Below are 14,285 nucleotides of genomic sequence, written 5' to 3'. Positions count from 1 at the left end.
AGTTCAGCACTGATCTAAAAACCACTCATCATATCCCCTGGTAACCTAACACCAATAACTGAGACTACAATTTCATATCTGGACATAGCCAGAGCATAAAAAGGTCATCATACTGCAATGTTAGTCTAGAAAGAAAAATATTAAAAGGAATCGATACTTACATCACGAGTATTTCCTCCCCTTTATCTTCAGTCTATAAAATATATAGTGTTTTCACCTAGGCCTGAGATTAGTAGGGTTAAAGATGGCTGCTGTGTTTCAATAAGCTTTTTCACATGAAAATGGTTAGAGACAGACCTCTCTCCTATGTTTTCTGCAAGGGGAGTCCAAAAACAGTGGATGTTTTATAGGCTGCGAATTCCACCTTGTAAGACAGCGTTAACAAAAACTCAGTAATAAAAAGGAAGCAATGCTGTATCTCCAAAAAAAGCACATATCTAGTGACTAGTTACTGGTGGCTCACTCTCATCCCCCTCCAATCTCATCTTCCAAAGCAGAAGAAAACATAAAAGAGCATGTTTAAATGCTCCTAGTAGCTGCAGGCCACTAATCTCTTCAATTCCTGGAAATGGTGAACCTTATTCTCTTAGGAGCAGACAGCATACACGCAGTTCCACTGAGCTGAAAGCAATGGAGCAAGAACATCAAGTTTATTTTGCCTTTGGGGTCCTCTTGGTATCACAGGAAATTATCTCTGAAAGCAATGCTCCTCTTTTTCTAGCACAATAGAAGAGTGTCACAAACCCAATCTTGCCATGTACTATTTTGAGACAGTGTCCAGCCTGCAAAACCAGGATTATTTTACATGGATTTTTCTTTTATTTACACTTAAGGAGGGGGGGGGGGGGAAACACACTTTTACACACACAGCTTAAGTAACTGAAAGTTATGGGAGAAGCTTTAAGTAACATGAACTTAAAACTATTGTTTTCCCCACCCCTCTTAGAACACCCACTTACTACTTCTGGACTTTCATCCAAACACAATTACTCACTACATAAATAAAACGCCGCTCACCTAACACTGCTCAACAAAATCTGAAAACCTATTTCCAACCAGCAAATGAATGAACATTTCCAAAAGAGAAACTAAACATTAATTTGACTTTTAGACGGTAACAGTAGCATTTCACATCCTTAACTGCCAACAAAAACCATGAGAGGAAATCCCCAATCACCCCCCCACACCCCCCCGTGAAACCTAAAAGAATTTCTGTCCTTTAACAAAAACATTCTTGTCTTTCAAAATCCTCTCACACACAATGTGGAATGTTTCTCATGTACAGCCTAGTACTGAACACTTTATTTGCAACAGTTTAACAGTCATTAACTGAGCAACACCTGAAACCTTTCAATGCCACAATTTTACATCTATTGAAATGACAGTAAATGCAACAGCTGTTTTACTTGTAAGCACATGACAAAGTGATATACATCACAGATTTGCTGGTTCTCCTCATGTTCACCCATGTCCAGGGTCATCATTCACCTGGATCTGAATGCACTTATTCCAAGAAAGTGGAATGTAATGAGGAAATATAATGCATAAAACAAGGAAAGGCAAAAGAGTGATGTTCCCTCTTTAGCTTTGTAGCTGTAAAATATTTTATATTCCAATATGATATACATTCCAAGTTACCTGAGTTTACACTTCAAGAGAAGTACCTGAAGCTAGGCCATAGGGTGGGCACTGTGCAACTGCTGTGGCCATTTTTTTTTTTTTTTTGCATTGTGTGTATTACAGAAGTTAGAAACATAAACACCTGGATCAATTGTAAACATAATCCTGAAGTACAGTATTTTCCATAGGACACAACACAGCAAGACATTTTCTATTCAGACAGGCAACATTTTTTTATATATAGAGAGAGCTTATTTATACTGTAGAATTTGAAACAGAACACAGGACACAGTACTAATCTGGTCAAACGTACTATGAAATGCATAGTCTCCACTTGAAACATTTCATGTAATATGGATTCTGCAGGCATTACTGCTTTCTCACAAAAAAAATGCCAAATATGGATTCTGTCCCTGCCAAGAACAATGTTGAGATATTTGTTGAATGCTGCTAAGTATTCTGTGGTGTTCTGAAAGGTTGCCACCTCATGCAGATGTATCTGAACTAGGATCTCCTCCCTCCTTGTCTGGGGCAGAGGCCTGCTCCACCTTGCTCTAGATCAACACGTAGCTCTGAGGAGAGGAATGCTCTTCAGTCTGAATCTCCTGCAGGAGCGGCTGCTGCTGCTGGCACGGCTGTACCGGGGTCTCTGGGGAGTCCATTGTGCTGGTGTCATCTGACAGAGATGAGAAAGAGACCCGGGACGAAAGCTGCTCAACAGTGAGGGTGCTCAGAGCTGTGCTTTGAGCCGAGTTGGGAGAGCTCTTCAGCGTCAGGTCTGAAGCGGGAAGGAGGGGGCCCAGGAGTTTTACAGGACAGAAAGCTGATCCGGTTGGGATGAAATTAACCTTGTTTTTGTCAGGACATGAAAAGAGAGGGGCTGAGACAGGCTGACGAGACCTACAACGAGAAAAAAGATTATATATCTGGCCAGCTGAGATGCCCTTCACATTGTGAACTTTGTGGTTCTATACGTTGCTAAAATGTGAATGACAAGGAATGGGATTAATTGGACAAAGGGGCAAACATCTTCCATATTGGTAGTCAGCTAACTGATCCACAGCATTAAAAATAGTACCATCACAAAAAATGACTTGGTAATTACTGGACAAACATGCAACTTCCAGCACGAAAAATCTGCAGTACATATGCACATGAAAAAATGCCATGATTAATTCAGAATGGCACAAATTCTTCTTTGATAAGCGATGCAGCAACAACACATTTAGTCATTTTAAATTCCTTTGAGGACCTCCACAAAACAGACCTCTCATTTCCCATATTCCACAATTTGTCTGGAGGCTTTTTCCACAATCCAACATTGCTCCCTTTACCACCCAGAAGGCAACGAATGCTGCTAGAGCAAGAAACATCCCCTCCTTAATTCTTTCATCCACAGGAGCTTAGCATGCAACCTCAACAGCATGTGCTGTGCTCAAATACTGCTGGGTCCAGGGAAAAAAGACATGATGTCCAAGAGTTTCATTTCCAATTTCTTGCTCAGCAAAAATATTGAGCAAAGTCTATGCCATAAGCATACTACCATCTACAAAGACTTTTAGTATGTTTCATTCCATTTTCTATGTTTTATACACATCAAAATGCGACCTATGCTTGAAATGGGTAATTATGACACGGGGAGTTTTTGCTTAAGCCATGAAAATTTAAAATGTTAAAAAATACATGGAAAGAGGTTTATATAAATGCTTAGGAAATTAATGTACCTTATCTTTCCTGCTTGGATTTTTGTTGCCTTTTGTAAACACACAAAAAGAGGTAAAAGACTCCATTTTCTCTTCACACCAATGTAAACACTTGAACTTCTCTGTTGCACAAACTATAAGAATAGTTTGCTCCTGCAAAACCCATCAGCTGGAATAGTTTATTCATCTGCAGTTGAATAGGCTCAGTAAACAGGTTTACTGCTTTGCAGATACCAGCTGATATAAAAGGCATTACTTACGACATTTCCTCAAAGACCTTCACTCGCTCACATCCCTCTGGGGGCTCTCGTTTGAACATGTAGCTGTTGTTTGGTTTGGGAGATGAGGCATACTTGGGCAACGGTGAGCTACTCCCACTGTCTGAAAATTTAAAGCAGTTATATTACTAGAGATTGAGAGTGCTTTTTAATTAAATTCGATTTCCAAACAAGATGCCTTTTTTCACAATTTAGCCACTACGCTGGTTTGCTTCTACCACAACGCTTCCTTTATTGCAGGCTACTTCTAACACCCTTGTATAGCACATTTCTTCCGAGTAACAGCTTCGGTGCAGCAGCAATCTATTGTATAACAACACATAACAGGAGGATATTTTTATCCAGAACACTGCAACTGGAACAAAGCAGAGCTGTGATCCTGGAAACAAATACATTCTTTATTGCATAGCTCAAAACCCATAAATGAACAAGGTAATATGCATAATACATGCAGAAGAATTAAGAGTGGTAATGATAAAACACCTTCTCACTGTATAAACAGTGTATACAGCTTGTATCTTATTTTAAAACATAATTCTTCACTGGAATATTGCCTTATTAGCCTCATGAGCAGCTCAGAAGTCAGAACTAAACAAAACACATTTGTAACACAGGTACTGCTACCTTATCATTACAATGTCTTATCTTACTTGCTTCACAGTTGTGAAGTTGCTTTAGAATCTAGAATAAAACTTCTACAGTTTAATTCTCTCATCACTACTTGCTATATAATACAGGTATTCTTCATAACTCCAGCTGCCTGTGTGTATTTTAGCCAGACACGCTTAGAATTAAAGGTGAGAAGATCTAGGACAAAAGGCAATGGGCAGATTTATTTGTACTTCTCAGAAAGTATAAGAGAAGGCTCAAGTCTGGTAATGATAGAAGCACAGAAGGTTCAAATCTTTGGATTATGGAAGGGTTCACTTTAAACAGTCCTGCTAACAACATGATAGTAAATGCATTAAGGAAATAAAGTAGGTACAGAAATAGCTATCCACAGAAAATTAGCTTTCTCCAGCTGCTTCTACCTTTTCAAAGCGCAACACCTCTGCCAAGGTAGTATTATTGGTTCCCCATTCCCTGCTTAGGATTTCAATTAAAAAACGAAATAGCAAAATTAATGAGGACCCACCAACTTACAAACACACCTTAACTGGAGAGAAATAGCTACTCTTGCTTTAGCCCTTTTCAAGTCTTTCCACTCATGTGGGGTACATTATTTTTAACTCAAGTTTATAGCCTTTGTTTACTTCTCTGCTGTGCATGTGTGTTGCTTTTTCAGCTATCCAAAGCACTACAATCTAACTTCACCAAAGTGGAGAGATTTGTCTTTAACAGCTTGCAAAGATAACTACACAAACTATTATATTACCATGACTCAAATACTAAGGCTAATCATTAGAGGTTTTGAAACATTTCTGCTTCCTCTTACAAGAAGAAACAAATCGATTCAAATGTCACACTTCCTTTTGAAGATTTATTATGCAAGATACGAGATAAAAAATAATGTTGAAGTGAACCTCAGTAGCATATTGATTATTCAGCTCTTTCCTGCTGTAGAGTGAATACAGAACTTCTATTTACAGAATTTTTGGTGGTAACTACGAAGGCAGAAAATGCTTAGAGACGATACAGATATTTGCCAAGTTGGGAGCATGATGGTCCTGTTGGCATCTTTCCACTGTTGGCCCACACCACTCATTCCAAACACAGAAATCATTAACAGAACCCAGACAGTTTGTTTCCTCCTGCTAATATTTAAAATTGAACATCCAAGTTTCTATTTAAAAAATTAGAGACATAAAATGTACTACTGTTCATTACACTGAATAGTGGAAAACCATGGCAGTACATCCAAGGGAAGAATCAAACAGAATTCAAAGTTAAGTCAGTTCTTGGAAGATTTAAGAGTCTTGTCTACTAGCCAGTTCAGCTTTCAATCAAGTTTTTGGTTTAGTTAGCCCTGCCTGGCTGAAACTTTCTACGTGAGACAGCTGCTAAACAAGTATTTCTCTTTACCCTCCCAGCTTTTAAAGCTTGTGAAGTTGTTGGATTTTCATTTTGCCCAAACGCAAGGCACGCGCTGTTGGAGAATTGTGAGGAGACTCGCACATGCAAGCTGGGCCTTGGGTGAGAGCAGAAGGGACTGGGAGCACAGGCCACCAGTTAAGTGCAAGAGGTGGCATTCACAGCTTAAGCCAGATCCACTTGTGCATCCTGTGGGCTCTGCAGCGCTGAACTGTCCCATCATTAACCCCTGCCGGCACGGCACATCCATGTGCGCTGTCCCGGGTTTGATGGGCGCGCTCGCTGCTCCCCCAGGCCACAAGGCCGAGCCCTCGGCTCCCTCCAGCAGGGGGCGCCCTGCCGGCGTGACCCAGCCCACCCATCCCATCCCGCTCCACTGTATTCCATTGCATTCCATCCCATCCCATCCCATCCCGCTCCATTGCATTCCATTCCACAGCATTCCACTCCATTCCATCCCATCCCATCGACACTGACTGATTGTGGAATCTTTAAAGGGAATTTCCTTGCTACAAATGCACAGCAGACAATATGGAGGCTTATCACGCCGAACTTCTGGACACAAATTTAAAACACATATATTCTGTTATCTAGAAAGCATTTTAAGAGTGTAATTCAAACACTAATGATACTATTTTAACCTTAATACAGGAAATCATATCTTGCACATATTAGAACAACAAAAGAGGGTAACTAAAAAACAATCTGTAGAGCAGTTTTTTGAGTGACTGTACTTTAACAAGGAACAGCCAGTGAGCCTTGGGATTATTTTTGATAGGTTCAAAAATTACTAATAAGACTATCCTAAGACTCCACTAACAACTTTCCTTTAAAGAGCTATGGATCAGATGCCCAGAATTTAACAAGCATCTTCACAAGCATGTTACCTGGAAGAGCCTGCTAGCAACAGTGGGACTCCTAAATGCTGCCTAAATCAAAGTCCCTGAAAAACAGGATATACAATCTCTATTTGTACAAAGAAACCCCTCCAGATTTCATCTGCTTATACCTTCAGATGTCTTTGAATTTCACCTCTGTCACAGCTGCTGAGGATGCTATGTGGGGCTCTGAATTACAGTTTCATGGACCAGTTTCACAAAACAGATTCTAGTGAAACCAGAATTTTAATACAAAATCCAGGCGCCATGAAAACACATTCTTTCCCAACCCTTCCTTGTCTGCTCTAATCAACACTGTGTAGTATCACTGCTCTGTCCAGAGCAATACTGTGAGCCTTTTCTGAAAATTAGCTTTCACTCACTTTTGAAAAATTCAATTATTTAACAGCTTCTTGCAGAAAGGTAAACCCACCAGTTGATAGAGTCCAAAAGGCAGCTGGGGGGGCCTCAGGCCAAAGCACAGCTTTGCACAAAAAGTAAAAGATGCTTTAGGAATGTAAAGCAGTGCTGTGTCTGTACAGAACATTGGCTCCTCTCACTGCTTAGTCTCTTAGTCAAACTAACCTTCCTTTCCTATTCAGCAACACACCCCATGACCATCAGTAACACCAGTAACTCCACTTTTTAATGGTAAATACAAGTTATTTTCATCAAGAGAAAAACAAAGCTTTTAGAAAAGTAACAAGAAAAGGTCACCAAAACATCTATATTTGGTTACACAATGCATATTTTCAAACTTAACAGGCCTCACAAAAAATAGGAGATGGTTTTATTCTAGCTCACAAAAGCTTTTAAAATGAAGGTGTGAAAACCTTCCCAAGTTTTTATTGTAAAGAGCAGTTAACAGCCACAACAAATGTAATAAACCATCCCTCAAACTTGCTATTCTGTTGTAATTTACAGCCATATCCCTCATTTATCCATAATTTATTAATTTTGAAGCAATACTCTAATTCAGAACAACTGGCCTGTAGTATCTAGATGATATGAGAGCAAAAAGCACCTTTTTGACTATACTACTGCAACCTCTGAAGAAATTACTCTCTCTTGGAAAACTGCTACATGTTTTCCTAGTTTTTACCTTGCCCTTAAAAACTTAAGTTCTGATGAGAAGTTCAAAGTTTTATCTTTCATACGCACAGTATTGTGTACCTTACTTTAACCAAGTTGAAAATGCCATCATGATGACTTAAAAAACTGGCTGTTTATCATCATCACCTACACACTTCTCCTGGAGAAGACTTTTGATGCAAGCCTAGCATTAAAGCCAGTCTTAAAACCAAAATCCACAAATAAGGATCTATTCATAAATTTCACTCGATTCAGCTGTTCAAAAAATCCAAGGCAAGAGATAAAAAGCCTTGAAAAGCATTAAAAAGGCTAGATGCACTATTTCAAACTGTCTTCACTCACTACTGCCAATAATGTACCAGAGAAAATTCCCATTACTGTGATAACGAAGTACTGACTGCAAAAGGAATTATTCATTTCCTTGCTTTTTAACTTTTATTTGTTATCAGGACATATATGAACCAATTTACCTGTCAAGATGCTTTTTCTGTGCTAATACTTTAGTAGATGTTTCTATAGTGATTCAGTCTCAACAACATATTAAAATTCACATGCATAGTATACGAAAGAGGAGTATGGTGGGGACAAGCTAAAAACACTTATTTTTGGAGCATAGCCAACTCTCATTTTGAGGTAAGACTTCTACTTTAATGTGGTTAACTTGCACACACCCACCCCCAGTTCAGGATTTGGGCAGATGGATTAGTTTTCCACTATTTCCTTTTAAATCCAAGCTGTGGAAAAAAATACTTTTCAGAAATCAAGAAAAGTGTTTCTCCTGTTGACTTCCCCAAGCCTAGTTCCAAATTACTTTAACTCTTAATAAACAGACAGTATTTACAAAAAAAGCACTTAACCTTACTTACAACCTCAAAACTCTGATATCTTTAGCCCACTGGTAAATAAACATATGCTAAATCTTAGAAGTTTTCATTTCCTATATGAAACTTACTCCTCTTAGCTTGCATGATTTACCCAAATCCTACATCCTCCATACTGAGTCCATGTTTCAGCTAGCTGACCAGAAGCACAAGGGTAATTTTATTAGTAAACAGTTGTCAAAAAAACCACAGTCCTTTTTACACTGGTGCCCGTATACTCATACTCCATAGTCTGTCCATAACTCTTAATTCCTGAAACTCCAGTTGTACTACCACTATAAAACCAAACAACATTTTACAGGCTTCGAAAAAAATGCAGGATATTGATAAATGCATAAATTATTCAGAATTTCTGAGCTGCTTTGCAGCATACACAGAGAAGTAATTACCCTCCACCAGGCTGTTCAAACAGGTATCTGAGCTCCTCATCAAACAACTCCTAGTAGAATATAAGAGTTCAGAAGCAGAGTTCTTTTAAAAGCAGTCCAAAACTTCATCATCATTTTTAACAGCAAGCAATTCACCTACAATAAATATACAGTCTACCACAAACCTTCCTGAAACCTTTCTTAAAGTTACACATGTTAGAGTCTGAATTCTTCACATTAGAATCTTCAGAAATAGGTAACTGTTTGCTGTGCTCCTCTGACGTATTTATGGAAGATGTTTGTGAAGTTTCACAAACAAGAGGGAAAAAGATATGTAAACAAACAAAACCAATTTTCAGATAAATCCTCAATCCCTCCACAACCATCAAACAAAAACAAAAACTGATGTAATGAGTAAAATGAAGGTAGTTGTAAAAGCATGACATCGCACGCCTCCCATAGGTAAAGGCAGGCCATTCTACTCTCACCTTTATCACGGTCATAGAGCAAATCTTCTGTTGAACAGGGGCTGCCATCCTGAGATTCAGGAGGGCAGAAGGGAGAGACACAGGGTGAGTGGCTGCTGCAGCTGCTGCTGCGCTCCTGCACAGAGGGCGTCTGCGTGTCGATGCTCCGCGTGCTGCTGCTGCGGTAGTGAGCGGGCAACGGCGCCCGCCGCCCGTCGGGGATGTCCAAAGGCTGCAAGAGAAACAAGCAGTTACCCAGAAAAGATCAAACTCACCAGCAATGTCAGCCTGCAGCACCCATCAGCAAAGGCCCTAAGAAGAACAAACATGGCATTTTAGAGAGAACAGGGAGATCTCACATAAGAAAGTAATGCAGTGTACAATGGATATAACATACATTAATTATATGGAGTACTGGGGCAACGTGCACATGTTCCAATGCAAAGTTAACATCCACAATTCAACACATGCCAGTGTTGTGTTTTTATGATAGTTAAAAAAGCAAACCTTCCTCACTAATTATATGTAGTACTACAATTTTCAATAAAGGTCACTGCTATTATAATACAAAAACAAGTACCCCGACAGAGATCACATTTGGATAAAAGGGAAAGTAGAAAATGTCAAACACAATGGCATACTATTGCCATAACAACCAACCGAATTACAATTATAAAAGGAAACCATCCAAGTTTTGCTAGTAAGTTGCAATTCTCCAGCACAGCCCTACATTCCATCCTTTTACAGATGATGCACACATGAAGCAGGCTTTGTAACAAGGCTCACAAGCTTTGTCTTGACCCAAAGCCAGTAAGCTCTACCTGCCTGTGTCAGCCTAGCTGGCACTGGCCACAGTGATGCTGCATCCCACTCTGCAACACACTGCATAGAAATGTTCACAGCAGTAGATTGGCATGCTCTACTTATTTGTCCTTCCAAATGGAAAATTAGTTTTTTAATAAAGACAGTGCTGCTTTAAATGTATGAAACCAAGTGGGAATTAGAGTCTTGCTTAGAAGCAAAGGGGAAAAAATGTCTGAAGATTTAAAAAATTTTTATTCTCGCTTCAGTGAAAACTGTTTCCAAACCATAAAGAACAGCTTAAATGTTCTACCTACAAAAAATTAATGTCTTTTTCCTTCTCACTTCAAGTGAACATTTTTATTTTATTGCCCCTCTTCCGCATATATTCCAAAACTGTAACAGCTTGTTCCAGAGCCTAAAATTCAACCCAACACTTTTGCTAGCAACAAGGACATGACACCTATTGGCTGAATATCACATTCTCCCTTTTTCAGCAACAGTCTACCCAGAAAACCACCACATATTACACAAAGAGGCAGACAGAGCAGAGCAGGAAGATAATTTTCTTCTTATGAGTCTTCCAGTTAATACCATTTCATATTTCAAGTAAGAGCAAAGAAACACACTTAAGGGAACATTACAGCTGCTCCATCAAACGCTGTAAGGTCTGGGCACAGCTGTGTGGTCTGTTCCAACAGCTCAGCTCCCACTGCATATGCGTTACAACATGACTTGGTGCTCCATTCCCATCACCCCAACAGGCCCTGACTCATTCAATGCACAGAGCTGCAGCTCTGTAGCATTTGTTACACAGACAGAAGAGAGAAAACAAAACTGAAGCTGCAGAAAGAAAGCAGTCTCATAATTATCATAACCAAACCAACAAAGAAAAAAAGACCACACAAAAAAAAAAAAAAACCACACCCCACCAAAAAAAACCACCAAAAAAACTGCCAAACAAAACAGCATTTTTATTTCTCTCTCTGCCACAAAAATACTGTGAAATGTCAGAGAATCAACTAAACCAACCTCTGTCTTCTATAGTATCTCTTCTGGATGCCCAGTTTATACAGGTCTGATTTGCAAGTCCTCTGCATTAACAGATGCAGAAGGAGGCTACAAGAGACTTAGGATTTTGAACTTCTAAAATGGAATGCAACATCCGGAGTTACCTGAACAACCACACTATAGAACCCTGATGGATTTGTGTTTTCCCATTCATAAAGTGTAAATAATACCATCTTTCTTCTCACATAACTGTGATGTAAAGTGAACAAAATTTCAGACATGCTCCTATTATAAAGAAGCAAAATCTTAGGCAAAAATTCACATTTCTGACTTCAAAGCAAGGTGTAACAGTAAGCACGAGGACACAAATCTAAGGAGGAGAAGGGAAAAACACCAAACAGCTGCTCATTAAGGGCATACACTATGGTCTATGCAACAGGTAAAACAAGGATTCCAGGGAGGGGAAAGAAACAGCAAGTGATCACATAATTAAAGACTTCAGGATAACACAGATGTTCTTCCACACCTGGAGGAACAATGTAGTCTCAGGCAGTCAAGAAGTATATCCCACATCACATATTTCAATCTCCCCTGAACTAAAGCCTGAGATACAAAAATAATCCATATTTTTAAACACATATCTAAATATACACACAAGCAGAAAATACTAAATATTTATCATTCTTTACAAGTGCAGTAACATTTATTAGGCATAAAAAATGCCAGTTAATCTTAGATTGCTGTGTTCTTGTATTTATCTTTCCCTCATTGCTGACAAGTAGAAAAATCACCATGAAAACATCAACTAGAAGTATTTAGCTTGTTAAAAACTTTATATATCAAACCTGATCAATGGAAAAAAACACTTTTGAAGTTACTTTCTATGAGTCATGCCTGAACTATTCTAAAACTGAAGTTCTCACAACCTTATAAGATAAGAAAGAGGGTAACTAATTTGGTACAGCTGCTATTACTTCCCATAATGCCCAATGCATGGAAAACAACTAGAAATTACTGCATTCTATGTGCTATTTCTTGAGGGTTTTTTTCCAAGTATGTCATGTACAAACCTTATGTCAAATGCATTCTGACAGGACATTTGTCCATCCCTACTGGATGTGTGTTCTTGGACACAGTCACATAGTGCTCTCATCTCCCAGCAAAGGCAGGAAAAAGCTGCATTTGACAACACGTATGCATTTCTCAATACATTGTTACCATTCACCAATTTGTTTTCAGCATCAATCTTTTTGCTGGAAAAAACCTCAACAACACTCCACTTAGAAGAATCAGGAATGCCACCAGTCTGTAAGAGCATTACCAATGGGAGTCTCCTCACAAGCTGTACATCTATTTAGGAGGCAACTTCTTCAGAGCAAAGCATTCAATGCTATTGATTGAAAAACTTTCCTCCAGACTGGAACACAAAGGCCAACACAGGAAAGTGCTTCTTCCTGCTGGCATCAGGGAAGCATCAATGTACTTTATAAGGTGCAAGTGCAAAAACCATAATGTACCCTAGGAAGGAACACTTAGGAAAAAAATTATTTTCAGATGAAGGCTATGAGAAGTTAAGTAAGGATCCTCTGCATCTGTGCAAAATAAAAGAAGTCATTTTATTAAAGGATTAAGTTTCCAGACAGGTACATAAAACCACCTTGCCATCTCCTTCCAGAAGCATTAGAAATCAAACAAGGAACACAGTAATCAGTTTACTTGCACTGTCTTGATAATCCATCAAAATTTATTTATTTCTAATTACTTCTGTATACTTGTTCCAGTAGAATGTTTTTCCTAACAGGAGGCCTATGAATGTTTCTGTGTTCTGCTACAGGGCACTTTTCATAATTTCCACTACTGTATTCCAAAAGAGGGAACACCTCTTATCCCCTAATCCCTACAAAAAGCCCATCATCTTTTTGCACCTGAGTCTCCAATGATGGTGTTGTGGAATTACAATGGGACAAAGAACAAAAGGTGCAACAACTTCACAAAAACTGATCCCATCTTACAAGTTATGGTGAGAACAGAGACACACCATCACACCTTATGAGAGTCAATCAGCAAGTTATAAAAAGAAGGAAGGAAAATATATCCAAGAATTTTGAATAAATGCATTAGAACATTAATTAGAAGTTTATTAATAAATTTGAGGAGAAAGAGGTGATGAAGAAGTGGCTCAAAAAGGACAAATTCATTTTATGAAAGCAAAAAGGGAATACCTTCAGCTAATTAAGCAAGATTAATTATGTGAAAAAATACAGCTATGGCCAAACTGCAAAGAATGAAATTTTTTGAGTATTTTGACCACTATGCAATCTCTCTAAACTTTACCTTTTAAAAATCCTATTGACTGTAATGACACAAAGACGTTACTAATCCTCAACTATCTTTATGAAATACAAAAATAACTGAACAACACAAGAGAGGTTTGGTTATTTTTGCTTTTATAACTACAATTTTAACCATCATTAAGATGCTAAAACAAATTTTTTTTTAAACATTTCAGAGAAGTAACAGAACTAAATCAGTGTGAGTTAAGACAGAAGACATATTCCAAAGCAACAAACTATCTTTGACTGTGCTTTTAAAAGAGTTTCTAAAAATACAAAATGTTACAGCGAGAAAGAATGGCAGAAAACTGAAAGAAAAACGAACAGGATCACTAGAGTTTGGTTTCCTATGGTTTATCTTTTGTTCACTGGTTCCTAACCTTTGACCCAGCTGCCCCTAGTCCCCCAGGCTAAACTGCTGTATTAGGAGAAAGTTCACCAGCAGTAAGATTTAAGTAAATTATGATCTTGTTATGATCTTCTATAACCAAACTGAGAGCTTGTAATCTCACAGACAGTGCTAGGAGTCCCACAAGACCAGAGTTCACAGAAATTAACAGTTACATAGCAGGAAACAACCCTCTGCCCACAAAGATGGACTTGACTTCAAGGGCAAGGTCTGATTTATGACTTTCTTTTGTGTCTGAAGCTCTTGCCAGCTGAATGTTTGGAGGAAGGGTTCACGATTGCCTTGGTTGCGTAAACTGCGAGCACCTCTGGCCCAAATCCAACAATGCACTTAAGTATGTGCTTAACTGGGTTGCTGGATCAGAGTCAGTACATTCAGTAACACAGGAGAGCTCTGCATCCCAAGCAAGAAGC

The 14,285-nt window shown here is 38.8% G+C and overlaps 1 protein-coding gene across 4 annotated transcripts in view; it reads right to left on the bottom strand.

Annotated features, from left to right (window-relative positions):
* GLCCI1 (glucocorticoid induced 1) overlaps window positions 1–14,285 on the bottom strand; it is a 53,228-nt gene continuing 38,943 nt past the window's right edge. For 2 of the 4 annotated variants that reach the window (XM_054274158.1, XM_054274159.1), the window contains exons 6-8: window positions 9,340–9,550; window positions 3,584–3,704; window positions 1–2,520 (exon numbers count right to left, since the gene is read on the bottom strand). In XM_054274158.1, the coding sequence (XP_054130133.1) occupies window positions 2,175–2,520; window positions 3,584–3,704; window positions 9,340–9,550 (678 nt within the window). In that variant the 3' untranslated portion in view covers window positions 1–2,174. The remainder of the gene's footprint in view (window positions 2,521–3,583; window positions 3,705–9,339; window positions 9,551–14,285) is intronic. The other 2 variants (XM_054274162.1, XM_054274163.1) reach the window with 1 other exon arrangement.

The sequence above is a fragment of the Melozone crissalis genome, unplaced genomic scaffold, assembly GCF_028551555.1.
Source record: "Melozone crissalis strain CALT ecotype California unplaced genomic scaffold, PUWL_Pcris_2 ptg000016l_1, whole genome shotgun sequence".
Classification (NCBI taxonomy): Eukaryota; Metazoa; Chordata; class Aves; order Passeriformes; family Passerellidae; genus Melozone; species Melozone crissalis.
Note: the sequence above shows the minus strand (reverse complement) of the source record. Positions and strands in the feature narration are given on the sequence as shown.